This window comes from Heptranchias perlo, chromosome 27 (genome assembly GCF_035084215.1).
Source record: "Heptranchias perlo isolate sHepPer1 chromosome 27, sHepPer1.hap1, whole genome shotgun sequence".
Taxonomy (NCBI): Eukaryota; Metazoa; Chordata; class Chondrichthyes; order Hexanchiformes; family Hexanchidae; genus Heptranchias; species Heptranchias perlo.
This window is the reverse complement of record NC_090351.1, coordinates 17,931,870-17,955,887: the sequence shown is the minus strand read 5'-3', so window position 1 is coordinate 17,955,887 and position 24,018 is coordinate 17,931,870. Positions and strand designations below refer to the sequence as shown.

Sequence of the window (24,018 nt, the reverse complement as noted above, 5' to 3'; positions counted from 1 at the left end):
AGCTACTTCTTCAAGATGGTCTCACACCCATATCAATTGCTTAAATTTGATCTGGGTCATTTCTTACCCAAATTATACTACACGGTTTGGTGTAGTGGAATTGGTATATTGAAAGACAACAAATTTAAAAATGTGAGTGGTGGGGAATGATGTAGTTCATTGAGAGAGATTAGGGGTCATTTTGACTTTGTGCGATAGTGTAAAAATGGGTGATAGCAAAACAACAGGTGATGGAAAATCGGCAGCCTGTTTTACATCTCTCGCGATTTTATTCCCATTTCGGGAGAGATGTAAAACGGACTGCTGATTCACAATCACCCGTTTTACACAATTGCACAATGTCAAAATTACCCCCATTGTCTTTTTTTTCTCTACTACTCAGCCAGTCGGAAAATGCAGCAAGTTCATGGTTCTGTTTATATGTTTGAGATCACTGGAGAATGTACTTTACATATCAGGAGATTTATATTGCTTTAAAGGGTAAGTTACAAATCAATGTCTTTTAAAAAAAATTGTTTTAGCATCCTTTTGATTTCTCTATCTATTTCTATAGTTTCAATAAAATGTTTTGTTTAATCAGTGAGCGTTTATGACATGGTGGCAAAACTAGTTTGGAGACTAACTGCATGAAGAAGCTAAAGTAATCCATTAGTTAGGGTTCTTCAGTAATTGTGTTATTTCATCTGTGCTGATTAATTCACCTCAGGCTCAACATCTCCTCCAAACCAGATCACCCAATGACGTCAAGACACTGAATATATCTCGGAATGTGAAATCCCGATTTGGCCCTTTAATCCTGCCTCTTACACAGACTGGGGGTAATTTTCAACTTGCTACCGAGGCGGTAACCTGGTGGAGCAGATCCCCCATCTTTATAGATCCCGCCTGATTTCCATTCCGTTGAAATCTATGAAATGAAAACCAGGCAGGTTCTATAATAGGCGGGCGATCCACTCTGCCAGGTTACCACCCAGGCAGAGAAATTGAAAATTACCACCACTATGTACAATCCATTGCCCCCACTATGTACAATCCATTACCCCCACTATGTACAATCCATTACCCCCACTATGTACAATCCATTGCCCCCACTATATACAATCCATTGCCCCCACTAAGTACAATCCATTGCCCCCACTATATACAATCCATTGCCCCCACTAAGTACAATCCATTGCCCCCACTAAGTACAATCCATTGCCCCCACTAAGTACAATCCATTGCCCCCACTAAGTACAATCCATTGCCCCCACTATATACAATCCATTGCCCCCACTATATACAATCCATTGCCCCCACTAAGTACAATCCATTGCCCCCACTATATACAATCCATTGCCCCCACTATATACAATCCATTGCCCCCACTATATACAATCCATTGCCCCCACTAAGTACAATCCATTGCCCCCGCTATGTACAATCCATTACTCCCACCAAGTACAATCCATTCTATCGTTGATTTTGCACATTTTATTAAATCTTTTGGTCCCCAAAATTAATCAGGCAAAACTCCAGAATATTTATCTGTCCTCCTATCCTCTCCATTCAACCATGGCTTGCTGTTCTCCACAAACACCTCCCTCCAGCACTTAGGTCCCAGCAGCAGAGAAACCACCATTTCAAAACAAAAATATTTTAAAAATTGACAGAAACAGAAAAAAAGTAAAAGTACATTAATCAGAACTGTTCTAACTATTTAATTTTAAAAGAGTTTCTGATAGAGAAGCTCTCTCTTTAAACATGTGACTGGAATAGACAAAGCAATACTGAAATATTTCTTCAGATCATGCACATTCATTTTTAATATATTACCAATCACCACCAGTTCCTTTAAAGGTCATAATATTCTTATAATATTTACTACTGTAGTAAATATTATAAGAATTCAAACCTTTCCCAGTATTCTTTAATCACGTGACAAATTGGTGAAAGAACCAAACTGATATTTGATATTTTGTAATATTGCCCCCCTGCTGTGATTATTACAACCACATACATGAGATTTTTACCACATAATTCTAGCTTTGAGAAATAAATCTTGCAGCTGCTGCCAGGAACTCCATATGTTAATTAATGCATTTTATGAAGTTTTTCATTTTCTGGCGACAGTCTCTACATTGATGAAACCCACCACAACCACAAACCTTTCTCATTATTTCTTAAAAACATAATCAGATCAACATTCAAGCATCTTCCATGAAAAGCGTTAATTCTTTCAATGTTATAAAGTAATATAAACCCTGAAATTCCTGAGTAAAATTACCATCTGAATATTTAATATGTTCATATGCTATTTTCAAGAGGCATAAACCCATTTATATTAATATCATCTTCACGCAAAGTGTTGGTAAACCTTTTTTTAATGCACACAATGTAATCACAGCAAAATGCATAATTTTGTTGACTGTGCATGATTTCCTAACAAAAGATTTCCCAAGCACTTTTTCAAAAATATGGTGTCCATTTTATCATAGCTGAAGAGACAATATGGGAGAGCAGGACATGTGTAAAACTGATGCTTTGAGGATAGAACAGCACAGAGTCAGACTGGTGGTTGTATTTCTGGAGCTGTGGGTGTGGAGCAAGACAGCTTGTTATGTGTTGGCTGAGACCTTGGGAGCAGTCAGGGAAATTATGCTGTGTGGTGGCTTGGTTTCAATGCAATGAGGCCACCATATACGATGTAGACTCACAGTACAGATTTATTTATTGTGTTAAAAATAGTTGTCTAAATCATCATACCTGTCGCATGTGATTAATTGAGACCAGAAATATGAATCCTGATATTTAAAAAATCCTCATTTTCAGAACTGGAATAGATACTGAAAAGTCAAAACCAATAGAGACAGACAATTAATGGACTTCAAATCTAAAGAAAATTATGAAATATTCTACAGGTATGTTTAAAATATCCAATTAAGTTATCTGAGTTAATACCAAATTAATCTCTCTTGAAACATGAAATATGGTTAATGATGAATTTTAATCAACTAAAATCTGAAAGTTCAACGATCCTTATTCAGAGAAATGTTTCTGATTTTGTCCAAGATTTTATTCTCCTTTACAAGTTGTAACAAAACCAAATTCCCCCTCCCCATCCCATATCTTCCAGGAGGGTGGGGCAGTTATGGCTGTGAATATATTCACAGCAGCTGTCAACGCCTCTGGGGAATGTAAAATAAGAGAGATAGAGATGGAAAGTGCCACTTCCCTTTCCCCTGTAATGGAATACTACACCTCTGAGAAGCACCTCCCGAAGTGGTTCAGCTGAGTACAAATCAGAATCAGCCCTGGAGGCACACAAGGTTCAAGTATCAGGCCGAATCAGGACTTGAACCCACAACATCCTGGGCAGAGAGTCAAGTACTCAACTGCCCAAGGTACCAGGCCGTATCACGGAACATTTCTTAACTTCCTTTGTTCTTGGAATTAACTTAAAAACAAAAGCTCTGAAATATATTTTCAATATAACTTACACATATGGTTGTCTTTTGAACTGTATATTGTGAGCAAAATATATATTTTAATAAAGTGAGCACCAAAATCACTATATTTGTCAACAATATTCCAAAATACAAATTGAAAATAGTCATTTTTAAAGCAGTAACAATTTGGAAATACGACCTTTCAACTCTCGATTGCAGTATTTCTTAATTTTCAAAATTTCTGCATGTCGTTTCAATATGAACAAACAAAACATTTAAGGGCCAATTAACCACAGAGACCTGCTGGTAAATCTGAGTTATACTGCTGGCTCTGCATCACTCTCTTGTCCAGGAAAACAGACCTCTGTGTGTATGTCTTAGCTCAATGATGGTTATATTTTAATGCTAAATAAGAACCAATGGGATAATTAAGTTCACTTACATTAAATGAATTAAGTATAAAGTCTAATACGTTCCCAGATCATCCATTGGACCAATATAACTGGCTTACAATGCGTAACAGGTAATGACCAATTACTATCTACATAATAACAGGGTGATCAAACAGCAGCTCTGTGAAGTGTTGCATTCTCCTCATATTATTATGCTTTGTACAATTTCGGAAGTATGATACAAAAGCTAAGTGTTTTATAATAGCTTGTTACCAGGACCTCTAATGGACACAGGCTGCTGGCTTCCTATTGTAGTTGTCTAACTGTGTGCTTTTTATGTGCTGTTACTTGCCAAAGGTGCTGAAGTCAAGGCTAACACTGTTGCACCAACTTGCTGGAGTCTTCATTTTTATCATAAGTAAAGCATGGAAAATAGAAAGTAGGTGGTTGTTGATGGGAAGAACAATCTCTCGTTTACTGCATAAACTATCAAAACCACAGTGTGTTTTCAGAAGTTTGCTGCCCATAATGCAATGCTATTGAACATCAAGATAGATATGGTGGGATTTTTTACGCGTTGTTACGCCATTAAGATAGCAACTAGTTTCAACAAGAATAATAAGCCCACTAAAGAGCAACTCCCACTTAATTCAGTCACAATAGCTCCTAATTAAAATACCATAATATGCAAAGGAGTCTGTTAAGATTTTTAAAAAATCTTCTGCACTATTATATGAAGATTGATATTAAATGGAATTTCTTCCATAACTGCTGCAGACCAACCCTGAAATAATGTCACTGACGGATTTTGCCAGGGAGCACCTGGCCAGCTAGGTCATCTGATTTACTTTCACTTCACATGAATCAGAATTCCTCAATGGCATGTGCAAATGAAAAAAACTGAAAACTCTACTGTTCCCGATGAAGCAACCATCAGTTGGAACTCAGCAGTGACAGGAGCTGAACTCATCCACTCTTGCACAATGTCACTTTCCACAGACTAGAGTTTGTAATAAAAAAAATCTGTTAAGAAAATAATGATAGAGTAGGATAAGCTCTGAACAACATCTCCCTTCAGTTACCGTCTTCTCTGAAAAGAGGCGACCAAGTTATTTTATCTCAGGGACAGCTTTTGAGTTTTTTGAGAGATACAGTCCAATCTCATTATTACAGGCTTCTAGGGACTCAAAATCTTCAGAACAGCAGATCATTTTATTGAGGTTAAAACACCCAACCTGATGGAACTTCAGTTGAGGATAAACCCATCTTGCTCATTCCCATGGGTTTGTAGGATGAACCGTGCAATTGCCCATCAAACAGAATTTTGTGCCATAATATATATAGTGTTAGATGCACTAAATAGTCACTAGCTGCTGCATGGACTGTACATTATCCTTGTGGTACAGAACAACAAACTTGCAAAAATGTAATCAAGACAATGACAAGTTGGTCAAGACACTAAATGGGGAAAGGTGGATAACATCTGTGCCTCTTTCTTCCCTAAATAGTAAATATAATTATCCATATAATGCTCCATTTAAAAGGACTGGCAGAGAAGAAACAGAGGCAGACTGATTCCTGGGATGGCAGGACTGACATATGAGGAGAGATTGTGTCGACTAGGCCTGTATTCAATAGAGTTTAGAAGAATGAGAGGTGATCTCATCAAAACATATAAAATTCTAACAGGACTAGACAGACTAGATGCAGGAAGGATGTTCCCGGTGGCTGGGGAGTCCAGAACCAGGGGTCACAGTCTCAGGATACGGGATGTGGCATTTAGAACCGAGATGAGGAGAAATTTCTTCACTCAGAAGATGGTGAACCTGTGGAATTCTCTACCACAGAAGGCAGTGGAGGCCAAGTCATTAGATGTATTCAAGAAGGAGATAGATATATTTCTTAATGCTAAAGGGATCAAGGGATATGGGAAAAAAGCGGGAACAGGGTATTGAGTTAGACGATCAGTCATGATCATTTTGAATGGCGGAGCAGACCCGAAGGTTCGAATGGCCTACTCTTGCTTCTATTTTCTATATTTCTATGACTGTGGCCTTTGAATTATGCCATCAGGCACTATAAGCACATATGAGCACTTACATTTTTTATTAGAGATTTCTCTCCACTATTTTGTCAGAGGTGCTAACCCATTTTGGGATAACACTTCCACTAATATAGTGGAGAAACGAATTTTAGACAAACGCATTAGGAACATTTTGTTGGGTTTGCACCCAGACACAATAGATCACCTGGGTGCAATGAATATCAGAAAATTGGGCAAGTTCCTTTGCTCGTGTGCGCTCTGATCTGCCTGATTTTATGATATTGGCTGTGCTCAGATGATCCAGTGCACCTGGGCTCAGACCCAGAAACAATCTCCCCTATTAAGCGCTCGTACATTAGTATCACATAGTGTTATTTAGATGTCTTTGCGTTCCAAAGAACTCTGGGATTCAAACTCCTGAAAGTTCTGATGGGAAGTCAAGAACATTATTGAAAATATATAAAAGATACTCTGCAGGAACGTAAAATACTAGAAACAAGATGTCTGCAGCTTCTTAAGTGTCATTTGTATAAACGCCCTGTGGTTACTGAACAGCGACAGCCACTTTATTGGCTTTTGTGTCAATCTTGTACAATGTGAAGGTCTTAGAGAGGGTGCAGAAAAGATTTACTGGAATGGATCCAGGGATGACGGACTTCAGTTACATGGATAGACTGGAGAAGCTGGGGTTGTTCTCCTTAGAGAGGAGATTTGATAGAAGTGTTCTAAATCATGAAGGGTTTAGATAAAGTAAATAATAAGAAACTGTTCTCATTGGCAGAAGGGTCGAGAACCAGAGGGCACAGAATTAAGGTGAATGGAAAAAGAACCAGAGGCGACATGAGGAAAAACCTTTTTACGCAGCGAGTGGTTATGATCTGGAATGCGCTGCTTGAAAAGGTGGTGGAAGCAGATTCAATTGTGGCTTTCAAAAAGGAATTGGATAAATACTAGAAGGGAAAAAATTTGCAGGGCTACAGGGAAAGAGCGGGGGAATGGGACTAACTGGATTGCTCTTACAAAGAGCCGGCACAGGCTCGATGGGCCAAATGGCCTCCTTCTCTGCTGTAACCATTCTATGATTCTATGATACTATCCAGTTCTTATTTAAAAAGACCTACACCTACACTTGAGCAGAAAAATAGTATACATTTTACATGGTATACTGGGCGCTAAATTGGGCGGTGTAGTGCCCATTGTTTCGGCGCTACACGGCCTCTCCGACATCCAAGATGGCGTCTTGGATGCGCACGCACGTTTCCAGCGTGATGTGCGCCAGCCGCCATTTTGGTATAGGAGTTAGTGCAGGTGCAGATAACGAATGCTGGAAGCATGTAAAGTATGGAGAAAATGGCTTCAATCAGTGTGCAGCGCTGATTTAAAGTGATAGACACCATTTTGGGACTTAACACACAACTCAAAGCACAGTCTTAACCCTGACCATCTGAACGTGTCTTAGAGTGCCTGGAGGACCCCCCACCAGTGCTATTTAAAGGGACCATGCATAATTTACAGGTTAGTAGCTGGATTATTGCTTCTGACTGCCAAGACATTTGTAAATGTTTTTGGAGATCTCCTACACTTGAATACTAGGATGCGGGGTCATAGCCTAACATTTAGAGCCAGGACGTGCAACAGTGAAGTTAGGAAATGCTTCTACATGCAAAGGGTGGGAGACGTTTGGAACACTCTTCTGCAGATGGCAGTTGATGCTAGCTCAATTGTGAATGTTAAATCTGAGATTGATAGATTTCTGTGAACCAAGGGTATTAAGGGATATGGGGCTAAGCCAGGTATATGGAGTTAGGTCACAGGTCCACCATGATCTCATTGAATGGTGGAACAGGCTCGGGGGGCTATATGCCACTGCCACTTGCTGCCTCCTGATATGCGCCACCTTCTCCTGCAAGAAAGCGGGACGTGTGTCTGGGTGATGTGCCTGTCATGGTTGAATAGCTGCCAGTGTGTGTGGCCTGTGAGTTGTGGGTGGGCAGCTTGAAACAGTCATAATGTGTAAGGATGAGAGAAAGCATCTGGTTGGAAGAGTTGAGTACTGATGGAAAGAGTTTGTTGGTATGTGGGTGATGGGGGGTGTAGTGCATGGTGCAGTTGGTAGGAGACGCCACTTGACAGTTGACCTCACTCACCTTGACCACTCATGTCAAAGCATTGAACTTCTTCCTGCACTGCCTCTATGTTCATGATGCTGTGCGCCTGGCATTGACTTCGTCCCCTGCTGCCTCCCACTGCCTTTTGGATATATGTCTGGAGGGCCTCTTCCCCCCACCACCCCCCCCTCCCCCGCCACGGATATAGGATGTCCCTCCTTCGGTCCACCTCTTGCACCCAAGGTCTCTAGTGCATCAGCAGAGAACCTTGGTGCACGCAATCTCGCAGGCCTGGTACCAACTCAGATCGGCAGATTGGTGAGGTCTGGCATGCAGATTGGAGGATGTGGGATTTAGTAGAGCGCAACCTTTATTCAATGTTTTAACATAACTCATCAGTGTGTAAACATAGGGATGGGACCTGCATTTGTGTTTTATGTGTACGATGTCTGATCTCTGTTCAGTCATTTTCAGCAAATAAAAGGTACCAGCTATCTTTAAGAGATTTCTAAGAAACATCCTCCCTTTAAGAGATTGATCTCCCCCTGGTGGTGGAAATTGCAATTTGCATTGATTCCACATGCAAGGCCCAGAATGGAACACTGATTGCAAGTGAGTCCTTGGGTGGGCCGAAAATTGCTTCCTGCGTGCGCAGGGGTCATTGGGTGCGGGGTAATAGCACATCATGCTACCTATGCCCAAAAACAGCCCCTATCCAATTTTTTCCCCTGCTGTTCCTGTTCTTATAAAATAATGTATTCTTGACATATCATGAGCAATGGTTCAGGAGATCCTCTAGTATTATATATTAAAATGGTACATTAACACTCCAGAGGTCACACTTTGTTACAGATGTAAAACAATCTTAAGATACAGTGTGCTTTCCAATTGCAATCGCTCCACCATTGGCAGCCGTGCATTCAGCTGCCTAGGCCCTAAGCCCTGGAATTCCCTACCTAAACCTCTCTGTCTCTCTAACTCTCTCTCTCCTTTAAGACACTCCTTAAAACCTACCTCTTTGACCAGCTTTTGGTCACCTGTCCTAATATGTCCTTATGTGGCTCGGTGTCAAATTTTGTTTCATAATGCTCCTATGAAGCAACTTGGAATGTTTTATTACACTAAAGGCGCTATATAAATGCAAGTTGTTTGTTGTTGCAACTGAAACTGATGAGCACCATCCAGTCTCTAATCACACTTTAGTATCAGAACAATCAATTGTGCGTTACATGATATAACGCTCCTGTCCTGTTAAGATAGGGCATCCTCTTAGTTCCTGTGAACAACTCAAGGTACACATACACAACGTCACATGTTCCAGAGGTGTCACGCCACCGATGTTTTGCAGGTCCATAAGGAAAAAAAATCATGGTTGGCTAAATAAACACTTATCTGTTAAATTACTGATCAAATAGTCAATTGACAGAATGTGAATGAATCAAAAAGTAGTAAAAAAAAATGCTAGAGTAACCAGCCGAAAACCGAATAGAATTTCTCAATGTTATTTTCAAAGCTACCATTAATTAACCAACCAGTACTACTTAATGGACTAATCAAATAAATTCTTTGCAAAACTTTTGTTTGCTGTTTTTCTCTTTCACTCATATATTGGGCGTAGCTAGAAATGACATTCTTAACATAACAAATAGTTGCTGATGATTGTGTGAGAAAGAGAGACAATGAATGAATAAGCGTTGCACAATGAGAGCTATAGTTTTCACCATGGTCCTGTGGACTACAATATGTGTGGTTCACCAGGACAACCTGTGTCCAGTAGCAGCCAGGCAGCAAAGGACAGGAGAGTTATAGCACATATTGAGAAATGCTGTATGTGAGAGAGATGCAACATGGAAATTGCAATGTTCACCCTACTCCTGAGGAATGACAATGCCCAGACAAACCAGGCAGAAAAAATGCAAATAACAACTGAGAGATGTATGACAGGAAAATAAACTAAAAAGGTTTTTTTTAAGCTTTCTATTCAGTTTAAGCCAATAAATAAAAATTTTGAGCTATGTTATTCAGGATGACTTTGTTTTTCTGTGTTGCTGAGAGGGACTGATATTTAGACCGGAGTCAAAGGAGGATGTTTATGAAGTGCTTTAGTGGGCGACCTCGGACATTGCGGCTGGCGTCAGTCAACCAGCCAAGCCCAGACCATGGGGAATAAATAAATAAAGTGCTTGCCTCTTAAACAAGTCGTGCAAACCTACTATGAGATGTAGACCAAAAAAAACTAATGATGTAAATAACTGAGAACACAAGATTTCGGGGAAAGAATAACAAAATGACGTGCCTCTTAAACTACTTTTGTAAAGTGTTAGGTAAATAGCTTTACAACCATTATATCTGCGAAGCTTTTATCTTTCAGTATCGGTAAGGTGTGTAATAATTTTACTTTGAATCAGTCATGCAATGTATTGTTTTAGTAAATTTGCTGTATGATGGCTGTTGCTACTAGGCTGTAGCTGGTGTAAACAAAAACTGTACTTCAGGGCCTGGTCTACCCAAGAGAAACACCAAGTGAAATCTACTGGTATATATTTACAGATATAAATGTATAGATATTTTGTCTGTTTAATAATGATCATTAGAATTGATTGAACTCCTATGGGGTGAAAATACACAGCGATATCATAATCAACTTCTGGCCGGTATTTTAATTCAAGCATTAAATGTTTAAACAGTCGTTGCTAAAATAGGAGAGGAAATTCATATGAAGGCTTTAAAATGCTTGTACGCTAATATCACAATGGAATTTCACCCTTCCTCTAGTTTACACAGACCTTTTTTCTCTATTTCCTAGCCATTCACATTTCTTTCCATTCATGGGTGAAATCCAGATGGATTGTCTAAGGACAGTTGTAGATCAGCACCTTGTGGAAATTCTTTGTTAAAAACTTTAAATTTTAAAAGCAAATCTCTTCTTTTTAAATCATACATTTAAATCTTTTGATCATGAGCAGTTTAGTAGGATTTTGTTACAAAAGATTGAATAAAGTGATTGATTTGCAAGTATTGCCAGAAGAAACTCTCAAGCATGCCCAGGCCTGCACCTAATGCACCTTAAAAATGATCCAGAATTATAGAAAGTCAATATCTGACTGAATAGTGGACATATTTTTTCTGCTTCTGACTGTTGGATTTCAATAAAGCAGATATTTCTTTTACGGCGAGGAATGTTAAGATTTTGTATTGAGATGACAAAGGTTTTCTAAAAATGTATTAATTGAAAGTCTCGTTTGTGCTTTCTTCTTAATGAAGCTTGGCTGATGGATCCAGCAACAAGTGTCACTGGCTAGAACATCACTGCAGTGTACTGACGGGACATGCCATCAGCGTACTGCAGCCGGCAAGACTCCATTCCTCAATGATTTCAAGGAGATAAGGAACATGTCCAAAGTTATACTGGAGCTATTTTTGGGTGTTTTATTTTTGACTCCAGCAAGTCTACACACCAAGTGCCTTGTGACTTTATCACCAACTTCCAACAAATGTATTTCACATCCAATGATATCCTTTTGCAGCAATAATTTTCACTGTAGTGACTTCACTGGCACATTGAAGTCATGCTGGGGTGGTGGGGGGAATGAAAGAGGGAGTTTCAGAACCTATTGTTGATGATGGTACTTAGCCCATTGGCTTGTACACTTCCGAGTTATTTTGAAAAGTCATCCTTTATATTTATTCGTATTTAAAATTTAAAGATGTTTTTTAAATGAGTTTATGTTTCAATGCTGTAGCCATAATTAAAATTTGGGAATTTTCTCATTTGTGTTTCACAAATCTCTTGATCATTTTGTCATTGTTTAAATAACAGTGCTAATTGTTAACTTTTTGTTGAGGGTTACAGTTCCAACGAGTGACTTGATTGAGGGCATCTGGTTCAAATATTGGAGAGATGCTTGACTGCCTTAAAATGAAGTTATTGTGACAGGTGCCTGGGATACAAATATTGAGTTGCACAATGTAGTGCTGATGGTTTCAAAGCAGCTGTACATTCAGAAAGTGAAATCCTTTCCTATTCATGTAGGTGGTGACAATGTGTGAGGGAGCACAAAGGGCCACATAGGTACAATCTATATAAACCCCTGGAATGGGAATCCTGCCACTCTGTAAAACTGCACAGCCCCTCATACTGCAGTCGGGGAAGGGGATCAAATTGTTTACTCAAGCAAACAGTGGCGAAATCGCCTGAATATTTGACAAACAATCTTTTTGCTGGGGTTACTAAATTAACTTCCATACGCAGCTCAGTATTTAAACACTGGGTGCCCATTTTATACGGGCACATAGATCACTCAGTATTAGGCATGCACGAAAATCGGGAAAGTTATCAGGCAGTCATTAAAATATTCAAGTTAAGTTCCTGCCTATTTCAGGTGGGAGGTTCCTATGCGCATCAATTCCCCCACCAGAAATGCATCTTTGCCCCATTGTTAACATCCATTCAACATCCAAAAATTGTAAAATCGATTTGAAATACTAAAAGACAGCTTATTTCACTTTGCTTCTGTCCTTCACACTCAGGCTTTTATTAAAAAAGCCTTCAAATCAACAGGCAGACCTGTGAAATAAGACACTGCAGTAATTATGGGAGCAGGACTAAAATGCCAAAAGGCATCAGCAAAAGAAAGCAGCTGGCAGCTTTTCATGATATCTTCATAAAGGAGTGAAGAACAATAATTACAATTTTACAGCTTTTCCAAATATAACTTAAAATGAATGAATCTTTGTTTAAGACCAGAGTTATTACCCATTTAGTGCTCCCTAATTTCTTCAAAGTTGAATCTGTACTTACCTCCTCTCGGGTATTTACGTTCTCTGTAAATTATGGAAAAGGTTCAAGGAGCTAAATTAACAAAGAGGCAAACAAGCACTAAAATTAAAGAAAGTAAAATAAATGCACAAAAGGACTTAAGTGGAACTTGAGTTTTATAAAAGGCAACTTATGTTTTTGGAGTCTTTTGAATCCCAGGATTTATCTTTTTAAATGCTTGTGATCAATCCAGTCCAAATCCTATAAGTTGTCATAAATTATTATTGTTGGATGATACGCATCAGCATTTTGTCTGACATTTTTGCATGGTCTTGTTACAATTGGAAGCAGTTAACGAAACACTATTGAAACATTCAATGAGTTAATGTTGGAATAATGAGTCTTCGGGGCATGTTGTTCCCCTGGAAGCAACCGATGCAACTGTTCTGCTTTTCAAAATTGTATACATGCAGGACATTGATGACCTCTCGCATCTGTTTCTTACAGGTCTGCAGCAGCATAGCGGGTAAGCTTGCTTTGGTATCAACTGGGATTTAACTAAAGCACTGTTTTAGAGATCTCTTATACAGACACTGAAAGTGATCAATGAACAGAATGAAAATTATTTGCTTACATGGGGGGTCATCCTCTGCTCCAGCCTAGAGGAAATATCAACTCTGCAATACCAGTAGTAAGCACCCAGGCTGCCATAAGGAACACAGAAATAGTTAGACATCAGTTGTTTCTTTTAGGATTACATTATTGTCCCCAATTCCCAAACTAAAATGGACTTTATTGTGAAAGATCCTTGAAAAGAAATAAGAAACATTAGTAATTGAAAGTGTTACGACATCAATACAACAGTGAGTAGCAACACTGTGTATCATTTCTGGCTTCAGAGTAGCTCACCTTGGAGAAAGTAGGAAAGTCACAGCAAAATCAGTCTAGTGGGGCTTTGTTGAGGTTAGCTCCGGTGTAAACCCATTCATCACTGCTGTAACATAAATTCAACATAAAGTCTCTCTCATAGTAAGTCAAACTTGGGTACTTTCCCTATTTCTCTTTTGTTAGTTTTTCTATGTCCATTTAAAGCACCACCATAAAGGCCCCTGAAACAACATCCAAGCATCTATTGGTTTGAATAGCTAAATAGGCATGATAGTAAAATATGTACAGTGCAACCCTGTCAAACTCATAGGTGAGGTAACACTTAGAATATTGTGTGCAGCTTTAGGCACCCAACCTTTGAAAGGGCATTGAGACATTGGGGAGATTTCCTAGGAGAGGAATAAGGGTGATCGCACAATTTAAGATTCTAATTTATGAAAGACTCATCAAACTGAATTTGTTTTCAGCATAAAAAAAGGAGAAAGGACACAATCTATGCTAAAAGTGCTCTTTAAATGCAAGTTGTTCTTGTTTTTGATCTTTGATCCAGAGGAAATGGTTAACAGATGTAAGCAGGCTATTTAACTTGGACTGTGAGCACAGAATTGGAGGATATAAGTGTGAAGAAGCCTCAAATAAAACTAGAGACTAGGAAAACTTTTCCTGCCTTTCCCTGGCTAACAAAGTAGTAGATAAGTAGGATCTACTCCTTACAAAAAGAATTGATACTACGGCACGAAATTCACTGCAATGATGCTGTTGGCGATGAACACCAGGAGTTAGACCATTGAGCTCTCCGATCCTCCAGTGGCAAATTTATGGCAAAGTTTGCTGGAGAACTGATTAGAATACAACGCATTGTGCATAGCAGCGAATCAGAAACACGTAGCCAAAGGCCAAGTACTGAACCCAACAATTCTGTAGTTTGTAAATAATTCTGATTGCCATCGTGCATCCATGAGCCCTGACCTATTAATATACCAATAGATTATAGTTATAAAGGTGCTTCATGGTGTAAGATTGTAATACTTACCCCATCTCAAGTTTAGTTGCCTAAATTACCACAAAGATTTTTGAAGATTGTTTAATTCTTAAAGGTAAAACCTATTTCGAGGACCACCTGTAATGGAGCATGTATCTATGCCCTAACGTGATTCTTAATAAACTGATTCATCTTTCAATGTGTATTTAAAAGCCATCGGAGCATCATAGGCAGATTTCACTACCTCACTTAATAAACAGAATGGAGAAAGTTAAGGAGATGTATAAGAACTCACCATTATTTTGCTACCATTCATTATTCAGTTGTACTTTATTGAGGCCACAATTATCTTTCTGAAGGAGACGCTGCATGCTATTCTACACACTGTGAATCAGATTATTATCTATTTACTTTCCCATAAACAGTATTGCAAAGGTCAGGAATATAACTATAGACTGTGGTCCGATTAAAATCCATGCTTATGTGAATCACATCAGAATATCAATATGGGAATAATTAGAATGTAGGACGTGCATAGGAGGTAATTTAACAGTGCGATTTCTTTGTTATGGTGGTAATAGTGAAGTGTGAACTCGACAGCAATAAAGTAACAGGGAAGATTCCTTTATCCTAATGCTTATTACAATTCGAATGATCACGATGCCAAATGATGTATCCCAATGAGAGTGCTTTGATCGATGACTTATCAGCTGCTAAGTTGAACTCAATGCTCCTGCAGACAGAAGTGGTAACTGTGATTTGATTTATGAGAATGGGTCTGGGGATTCTCTTCGGGTTGATCTTGTGCGCACTAAGTGTGGATAATGAGGCATCAGAAGCAGCCCTCTTGACTAAACACATAAATCACACAGCTGCCAAGTCTCCAGCTCCATTATTTTTCAGTCTAACTGGCAGCAACATGATCACAGTCTTAAATGCAGCAAATTTGCAATCGCCATTGATGTTAGTGGGGACGGAGCTATGATAATTACCATCTAGCTATTTCCAGCGAGGGGTGAGCAAAAGTCCCAGGAAATTATGGAACGATGTAAGTAATGGTATAAATCATTCACACTAAAATTTCCTGGAACTTCTGTGCTAGAAAAATGGCTTACACCATAGATGCTGGCGCAAGTTTTCAGCAAATTCCGGGTCTATGTTAATTAACTTCTTTAAAGAGTTGGATAATGGGATTGAAGGTGATGGGGATAAAGCATCTTGGAATACAATTGGTCAAAATTGAACATTATGAATTACAAGGCTGGATTGATATCCTGGAGGTTTGATCAATTATCTTTGGGGACCAGGGAGAAATTTCACACAGCTTTATCTTTTTGGAGGTGTGGCTTCCTGTGTTTAGTTAACTACTCATGACATTGGTTGATATATTACTTCAGTCTTCTTCAGATTAATAGTAGACCTTGTAGCTGATAAACCGAAGCTATGAATCTATCCATCATCAGCTGAAGATCTTCTTTAGAATGCACCACAAATATGCAGTCATCAGCATTCAAAAGCTCTTGTATAATTTGTTTGGAGATTTTAGTTGATACTTGCATTCTTAATAGATTGAACAGCTTCCCTGTTGTACGGATTCATATCCCAGCTCCTACCTGAAGATCCATAGCTGCAGCATCCAGCATAGCTTCACACCATTTAAAACAGGGAACAGTTCGGGCAAAGTACTATCAATACACACTCTGCCATGCAACCCATCATGGAGCTTTTTCAGAACTGACTGAAGTAATCCATCAACCAGCTCCTGGGAAGTCCTGTGTTAGACCATCAATCACTATTGATGAAACTGAATTGAATGCGGCCAAAGAGTTCATCTATCTTGGAAATATACTATCTGATGATGCAAGGATTAACAAGTAAGTGATGACTAGCATACAGAGAACAAGCATGGCCTTTGGTAGACTGTCCAAGTGTGTTTGGAATCAGTGTGGTATCCAGATTGCCACTAAACTGAAGGTTTATAAGGCTGTACCAATCCCCTTTATAGATGATGTGAAACATAGTCACTCCATAGAAGGCACATTCAACAGCTGGAAAGGTTTCACCAAAGACACCTTTGCACTTTACCTCATATTAGGTGACAGGACAAGGTCACTAACAACAAAGTATTGTAATGTGCTGACAGCATCAACATTGAGGCTATGATAATCAATGCTCAGCTCCATTGGGTTGGGCATGTTGTTAGAATGGATGGCTTACAGTTGCTGACGTTGGTACTTTATGGAGAACTGGTGGATGGATGAAGAAAGCAGAGTGGACATCAAAGACACTACCTTGGTCACTGACAGATTGAAATAGCGTGCTGAAGTAAGAGAAAGGGTGAAGGGCTTTGAACTACAATGCTGTGCCAAGGTGGAGGCATGTCACGGGAGATGGAAGGATTGGCAATGTCAGAGGGATCAACATGAGAACCCCCGCCCCCCCACCCCCCAAGAATATGGTTATGTGAGGCTTGTGGTAGACAAAGTCTGAATCGGCCTGCATAGTCAACAGTACACCCATCTACCACAAACTCGTGCTCCCTTCATTGTTGGCACCAGCATCCTCAAGTACGAGGTACATGCTACTAGTTGTACCAAGGACGTTGAGTGAGGTGAATAGAACACAGATACAGTTTTTGAAGGGAACAGACTTATTGAACTGAATGCTGTTTCTCATTCAATGCTTTGTGTTTTCATATTCCTGTTAATCCCCTTCATAAGGTACATAACATATTTCTCCAAACTCCCTTACTAATGGAGAATCCATAGAAGAATCACACTTATATATCAGATTCTCTTTATACTGCTTTTGCATGGCTCCCAAATGCTGTGGAATTTCCCTAAGATTACATAGAATGCACAGCACAGAAACAGGCCATTCAGCCCAATTGATCCATGCCAGAGCCCATCCTCCACTTGAGCCTCCTCCCATCCCATTCCATCTAACCCTATCAGCATAACCTTATTCTTAAATAATGAAATCATTAAATAATGAAAGGATTCAATCAATTAGAAGTAAAGAGATATTTTGTGCAAAACCAAACAGGAGAACCACAAGATGTAATTATAATTATAAACTAATAGAATCACCGCTTCACACTTTGAGTAACTGAGATATGGAATAGACTGCCACCTAGTGCATTAAATACTGATTCAGTTAAACCAGTCAAAGAGAATTGGATCTATTTATGATTCAGCAAAGAGCAGAGGCATTTAGGTTTGGGCTGAAAGAAGAGAAACATTGGTCAGATTGGATTGTGAAACAGGACTTGGATGATGGAGTAGGTTAATGTGTGGATTGATCTATATTCATTCCCATAATTTTCACAGTGAAGAACTTCCTCAGCCCTAGTGTGCATTGTGTCAGCTCTGCCTAAGAGAGCAGGTAGGCAATTTGTTCCTTGGCCAACTTAATTCCATTCTTTAGCTGGCTCTTGGAAGGGGCACTCAGCAGCCCAGAAATGACGCTCCCTTCATTTTCCCTCCCTCGGCAAGCTAATATAGAGAAGCAACTCAGCAACATGGAGAATCAAATCTGAGCACGATGCTGCTCAAACATAAAGCACCATCTTGTTCCTACATTATTTTCAAGAATTTACACTAGTACGGACCTTGAACCCTTTAAATCCAGTTAAACAGCTACAGAACAAGGATGCCTGTGTAGGAACATCAAACAACCACACCAATCTCCCTTACTGCCTTTGGACAGATGAAATATATTGAATCCATAGCCCAAGGGATGAACATTCATATACAATATCAAACTGCAGAGTTTGCACTGTCAAGTTTTCTTTTTCCAGAGTAGAGTCTGTACCTGCTTCATTCTAGTGCAAACTTGGCAGTGTAAGTGAAGGTTTAGACTCTGAATGATAAGGTGTGCATTTATTATAGGTTATTAACACATCAGCACATGGTGAAGTGCTAAACTTGATAACAGATTGCTAGCACATAAATAAAGGCACACCTTTGAGCTCATTATAGAAATTATGTTACTTTTTGTTTAGCATGCATTTTCCAAGCCTGTGTCCAGTTGCAGTCATAATAATGAAAGAAGGTTCTGATGCTAAGCCAAACCATATTCTTATCCTAGATTTGAAAACAATTCAGAGCCAATCCAAACATTTATCTATCACTATCCGTAATCTAAAATATCTTTTACCACTTGGAGTGATCTTCTAAATTGTAAATAAAATGCAAAGAATGTAACTGAGACTAACATTTTTATGCAATGCATTAACTTTTGAAACATCAAAGGCAACATCATCAAAGTGGTCTGACTTGCAAAAATTCGCAGCACAAATTCTTGGGCATGTTCTGCACACATGTTTGGTGTGTGCCAAAAGTATTCTGTGCAACTATGGGCATTGTTACCAGTTGAGAGCGACATGGGGCTGACAATGCAACTTATGTTGGCAGTTGCACGTCAGTGCTTGGCCATGGAAAATGGAGCTCTGCACATACATGCTGACCACCATCCCAATGTTAATGTTAGCAGAGCAAAATTGTCTTGTCAGCCCCTCTATTAATATTAGAAATATTAATATTAATATTGTTCCTAATGATTCAATGGACGTTTTAACGCTTGCTTTACACCTGGCTGTTGTCACATTGCAGCAGGCGTGAACCTGAAGCAGTGGGAGACCACCTCCTCCTTTACTAAATCAAATCCAGACAAACCTGCCCCCCCAATTACACTACACAAACTCAAGACTACTTCACACCAACGCAAACAGGTGACCATACTCCACTTGAGCCTCTTCCCACTCCATCTAACAGGAGTTGTTACCGCAGTTCTGAGAAAGTTACCAACTGTGACACCTGATTATAAGGCAAGTAAAATGCACCTTACAGCAATACTGCTAAATCGTTTTTGAAATATTTGCGTTTTAGAATAAATCATTTAATGAGTCAGACGTCTCCATCATTTCAAAGAGAGCTCTGTAAGGCTTTGAATATTTGTATTTTGAAACAAATCAGTCTAATAAAAGGTTTAAAACTGAAGAGTTATATTGGAAATCGAGGCTACTCAATATGCTTGCGACGTACCGAGGTTCTGACTTCGATTTTTTTAAAATAGTAACAATATTTATAAACTCAAAATGTAAAAGTTAGACACTGTCTATAAAAGCACATTCACAGACACAGGTGAGTTCCACTAAGCCAGTGCCTGAAGCTGAAAACCATTGATTGATACGATGTGCGTGTGGTACCTAAGTCAACTTTACTGATGTCTGTACATTTCCAGTGATTTCAAAGGAAATTCTCAAATGTAAATTATAGCTATACATCTTCACTGATCTTCTCAGGCAAACGTCCAGCCTTTTGTCGCCTCCGGGCTGATTTATTCGCTTCCGTGAAAAAAAAAGCAGTAAATGTTTATTTAGTATATAAATCAGAATGAACTCGCTTCTAAGATCGTCGTGTAAGAAGTTATAGATCGGTAAGTCAGTCTCAATATATGTATAGAGATTCGAAACATTATTTTGTGTGTACAGTCTATTACAACTATTAAGAAATGACACATATCTGTGATTATTTGAGAAATTGCTCCCTTTATGCTCATTTTTAACTGTATAATTTCAGTTTAGGCTTTCTTCAGTGTACAATAATACATTGTTCAAGAAATTTAGGATATTTCGTGTGTTACACGAAAATACAAATTTCAACCAAGTACCTACACAGCGGAGCAGCCTCGAAGGGCCGTATGGCCTACTGCTCCTATTTCTTATTCCTTAAAATCCGTGTGTTAATTAACGAGATCAACTGCTATGTTTCCGAACCGGGGATTTATTTCAACCTCTCCCCTGGCAGGTGATGCCGCTGGAAGCTGGACCCTCTCTAGCGTTTCCATTTGTTAATCTTTACTCGCTTTACTTTATTCTGCACGTTACATTATCTTTGATCAGCCTGTTGTAAAATAACAAACACAGTTAGGGTGAACTGCACCTTGAAGACTACCTGTAAGCAGGCACCACTTGCTCGCAGTGGTCAACTAACGCCAGCCCTAGAAGGTTGGTTGGTCTTCTCATCTGAGGCTGTGTTAGGACGTCAGCTGTCTCAGAACGAACACCTGAGTTAGTGTCTGCTCCTTGCAGACCAGGCTGACCGTAAAATAATTACCCTTCGAGCTCAAGGAGATGTAGGTTTGCTCGTATCAGATATATTGCGGACATTGGCATGTTTGAAGTACAATTAATAATCGTTTTGTGGTCAGTTTACGAAAATGTTTATTGTACAAATATGACCATCGCGATTGAAACATTAACGGAAATAACTGTATATTGGTCTACAACGAGTAGGCAGCCTCACAATGCAATTGGGAGGATCGCTCTGATGTAACGTTGCGGTTCTCAATATGCTTTTGGGATTTAGATCACTGCGTATAAGCAATGCAAAGAGTCAGATTAATATTCCTGGCAGGTGCAGCGTTAAAGGCAATTCATAAAAGCTTTTTGATGTGCCCGTGTATTTCTGAGCATGTCAGTATGTTGTTGCAGCCTGTTTGTCTTTCATATAAAGTTTCAGCTATTTAAAATTCTAAGCACAGGGCGGAAATTATCCTCCAACCAACCGACGGAAGCGAGTAATTACTTTTTTTTTGGAAACTATTTTTAGCACAGGACAGTCATTTGCCTTCGTGACAATGAAACAAGTAACGTACAGTTTTACTGCTGCAGTAACATGTTTTGTGACAGCAAACGGATACAGTTGTAATATTATTCTCTTGTGCCGTTAAAGTGCGTCCCTCAGTAGATCACATCCAAGTAAGGGTTAAGCAAATCCCTCAGCAAATCGAGCGCGCATTCTGGCAGCTGTGAGCCACAATATACAGGAGTTGTGTTAAATCAATAACTTCTTATTCACTCCGTTCCAGATAAGCATAATTTATCTGATATCTTATTTACATATCTTCCTCCATCACAGTTATTGACCAACATATCAATAGCTTCAGTCGAGCAAGCAATTTCCATTAAAATGTCCAGATATTCAATAGCAATCACAATGAACACAAACAGCCCAAGCCAGTTATGTACACCAAAAACTCCTTCGGATTATATGGGATGGCTAGCAAAGCTTTTCGTTAGCTAATGCCCCTGATGCAATGGTTCTGATTTTAGTACAATCAGAAGCAAACTATATGAGTTGTTTTCAACACGTAATATTTCCACAACCCATTTTGCAGGGTAACTGGAAAAAAATCATAGAATCATACAGCACAGAAGGAGGCCATTCGGCTCATCCTGTCTGTGCCGCCTCTTTGAAAGCTGTCCAATTGGTCCCACTGCCCTACTCTTTCCCCATAGCCCTGCAATTTTTCCCTTTTCAAGTATTTATCCAATTCCCTTTTGAAAGTTACTATCGAATCTGCTTCCACCTCCCTTTCACATTCTAGTGCGTTATATGTTTACATTAGTTCGCTCGTACACCTTCATCAAAATCCATGACTTCATTATTTTCCTGTCATATTAACCAAACATTGCAGTCGCCCATTCTCTGGACTGCAGTTTCTTACAAGGAAACATATACGGATAAAGGGATGACTGTTAATTAAAACGGCAACACCTTCTCCCAATTGACGTCTGTCAACTTCGCAAGTTTAAACACTGATTTTCCCTGAAAGTCTTTGGTTCTGTTACATTCTCCGCAAGAGCATGTGAAAAGAAAACGATGGAACTTGAAATTATTCGATTGCTGTGCTGCAACACATATATCACAGTAACATGACATGCACTTACAGGTAAGACGTCAACGGGCTTAAGTTTTCTGGCATTGTTGCAAGCCCGAGTTCTGAGCAATCGACCCACAGCAGAATGCCATCCTCTTCACAGTGGCACAGAGCTGGGCAGGAAGGACTCGTTGGCGCTTGACTCGAGCAGACATACCCAAAGGCAGTGAGGATCAGCACCAACCAGGACAAGAGCATTCTCCTGTGATCAGAATGGGAACGTTTGGCGGGTCTGTGTAGATGTCAGTTTCAGCAACACACGTGTGTGGATGCAGATATCTACAACCTTAACTCCGCTCTCCCTGATACCGCATCTACCTATTGTAGTTCAGGGCAAACACACGTATCCCTTATTGGCTGGCGTCGTGAGCTGAAGTTGGATGATTGATCGTTTGTGGGAGGAGCGACAGCTTTTCTTCAACACATGCAACGATTTCTTGAGAGGTTGGTTACCAAATATTTAATTCAAAGTTACCTTCCAGATACTTAATTTCCCTTTGTCTCTTCTGCAAAAAAAGGTTTTCATCTTATCTTTCAGATCAGTTACAATTTCTTTTAAGTTAATGATTTTATTATACTTTTTAATGAATATGTATTAAATGGGATATTTTAACCGCACGTTTTATTGTAATTCAGAGTCTGGGAAATTAGCTGTTTCAATTATCACTGTAAAATCTTTTCTCAGGTGCAAGCGTGAGTTCAAAAAGTTCTAAGACGCAAGAGAAGAGATTACATTGTGAGAAAAGCTGTCTACAGATTCAAAACTGTACTGAGAAAAAATACCACAGAAGTTAAACATTAACCTCTGCGAGTGAATGTACTTCGAAACTGTACGATTCAATTGGAGTATTACAGCATTGAAAACACCCAATGGCGCCAAAACACAAATACAGTAATAGTTAACAATTAAAAACCCGGTGATAAGAATCGCCCAGTTGTTTCGTCATGTCAAGACCTTATGTAACGCACACGTTTAGAAATAGTGCAATTTGTACATGTTAAATAATATCTTTATTGTCAGTATTCAAAGCAGCATTCAGAGCATTAGAACGGATCAGAAATGAAAATCTTTACAAGTGTATATCAAAGCTTTCCATTCTGTACTTTGATTAAACGTTATCAGAAACTGAAATCATTATATAGATTAAAAACGTCACTTTTCTCCTAAATTTAATAAGGATTCTATTGAAGCATCTAAGTTTTGAAACAATGAATCTCAGAGCAGGGCTTCACAAGCTAAGTGGCGTTGGCGCCCGTTTAATTATACAGTACAAGGATTTCGAAAAGTGACCCAAACCACACACACACACACACACATATTCCGCAACAGACCTGTTATCACAAGTAGGCACACGGTCCTCTTTTAATTTATCTACCTCCCATAACATCCATATTCCTTTCTATCTCTTTTCCTTGTTTCTCTTTTATTTTAGATTTGTTGTAGATTTTCCTCCCTCTCTATTTCTCCCTAACGCTCTCTCTCTCTCCTTTCACAGGCGTCACAATAAAATGATTTTCCCAGTGTATAGGAAGCAGCTGGAACAGCCTACCTGTTGAAAAGATTCTTTTGAGCGTCGGTCGTTATTCAAGTTTTTGGTATTCATTTCCTTTTTTCATTGCAAAGACCAGTTTCAGAGGCGAGCAGATTGGTGACTATTAGCTGTTGGCAATCACATAGGTAGAACCAAGGGG

At 39.2% G+C, this 24,018-nt stretch overlaps 1 protein-coding gene across 2 annotated transcripts in view; it reads right to left on the bottom strand.

Annotated features, from left to right (window-relative positions):
- Positions 1–22,641, bottom strand: part of LOC137344444 (leucine-rich repeat-containing G-protein coupled receptor 6) — a 210,760-nt gene extending 188,119 nt beyond the window's left edge. For both annotated transcript variants that reach the window (XM_068007413.1, XM_068007414.1), the window contains exon 1: positions 22,337–22,641. In XM_068007413.1, the coding sequence (XP_067863514.1) occupies positions 22,337–22,524 (188 nt within the window). In that variant the 5' untranslated portion in view covers positions 22,525–22,641. The remainder of the gene's footprint in view (positions 1–22,336) is intronic.
- Between the last annotated feature and the right edge of the window lie 1,377 nt (positions 22,642–24,018).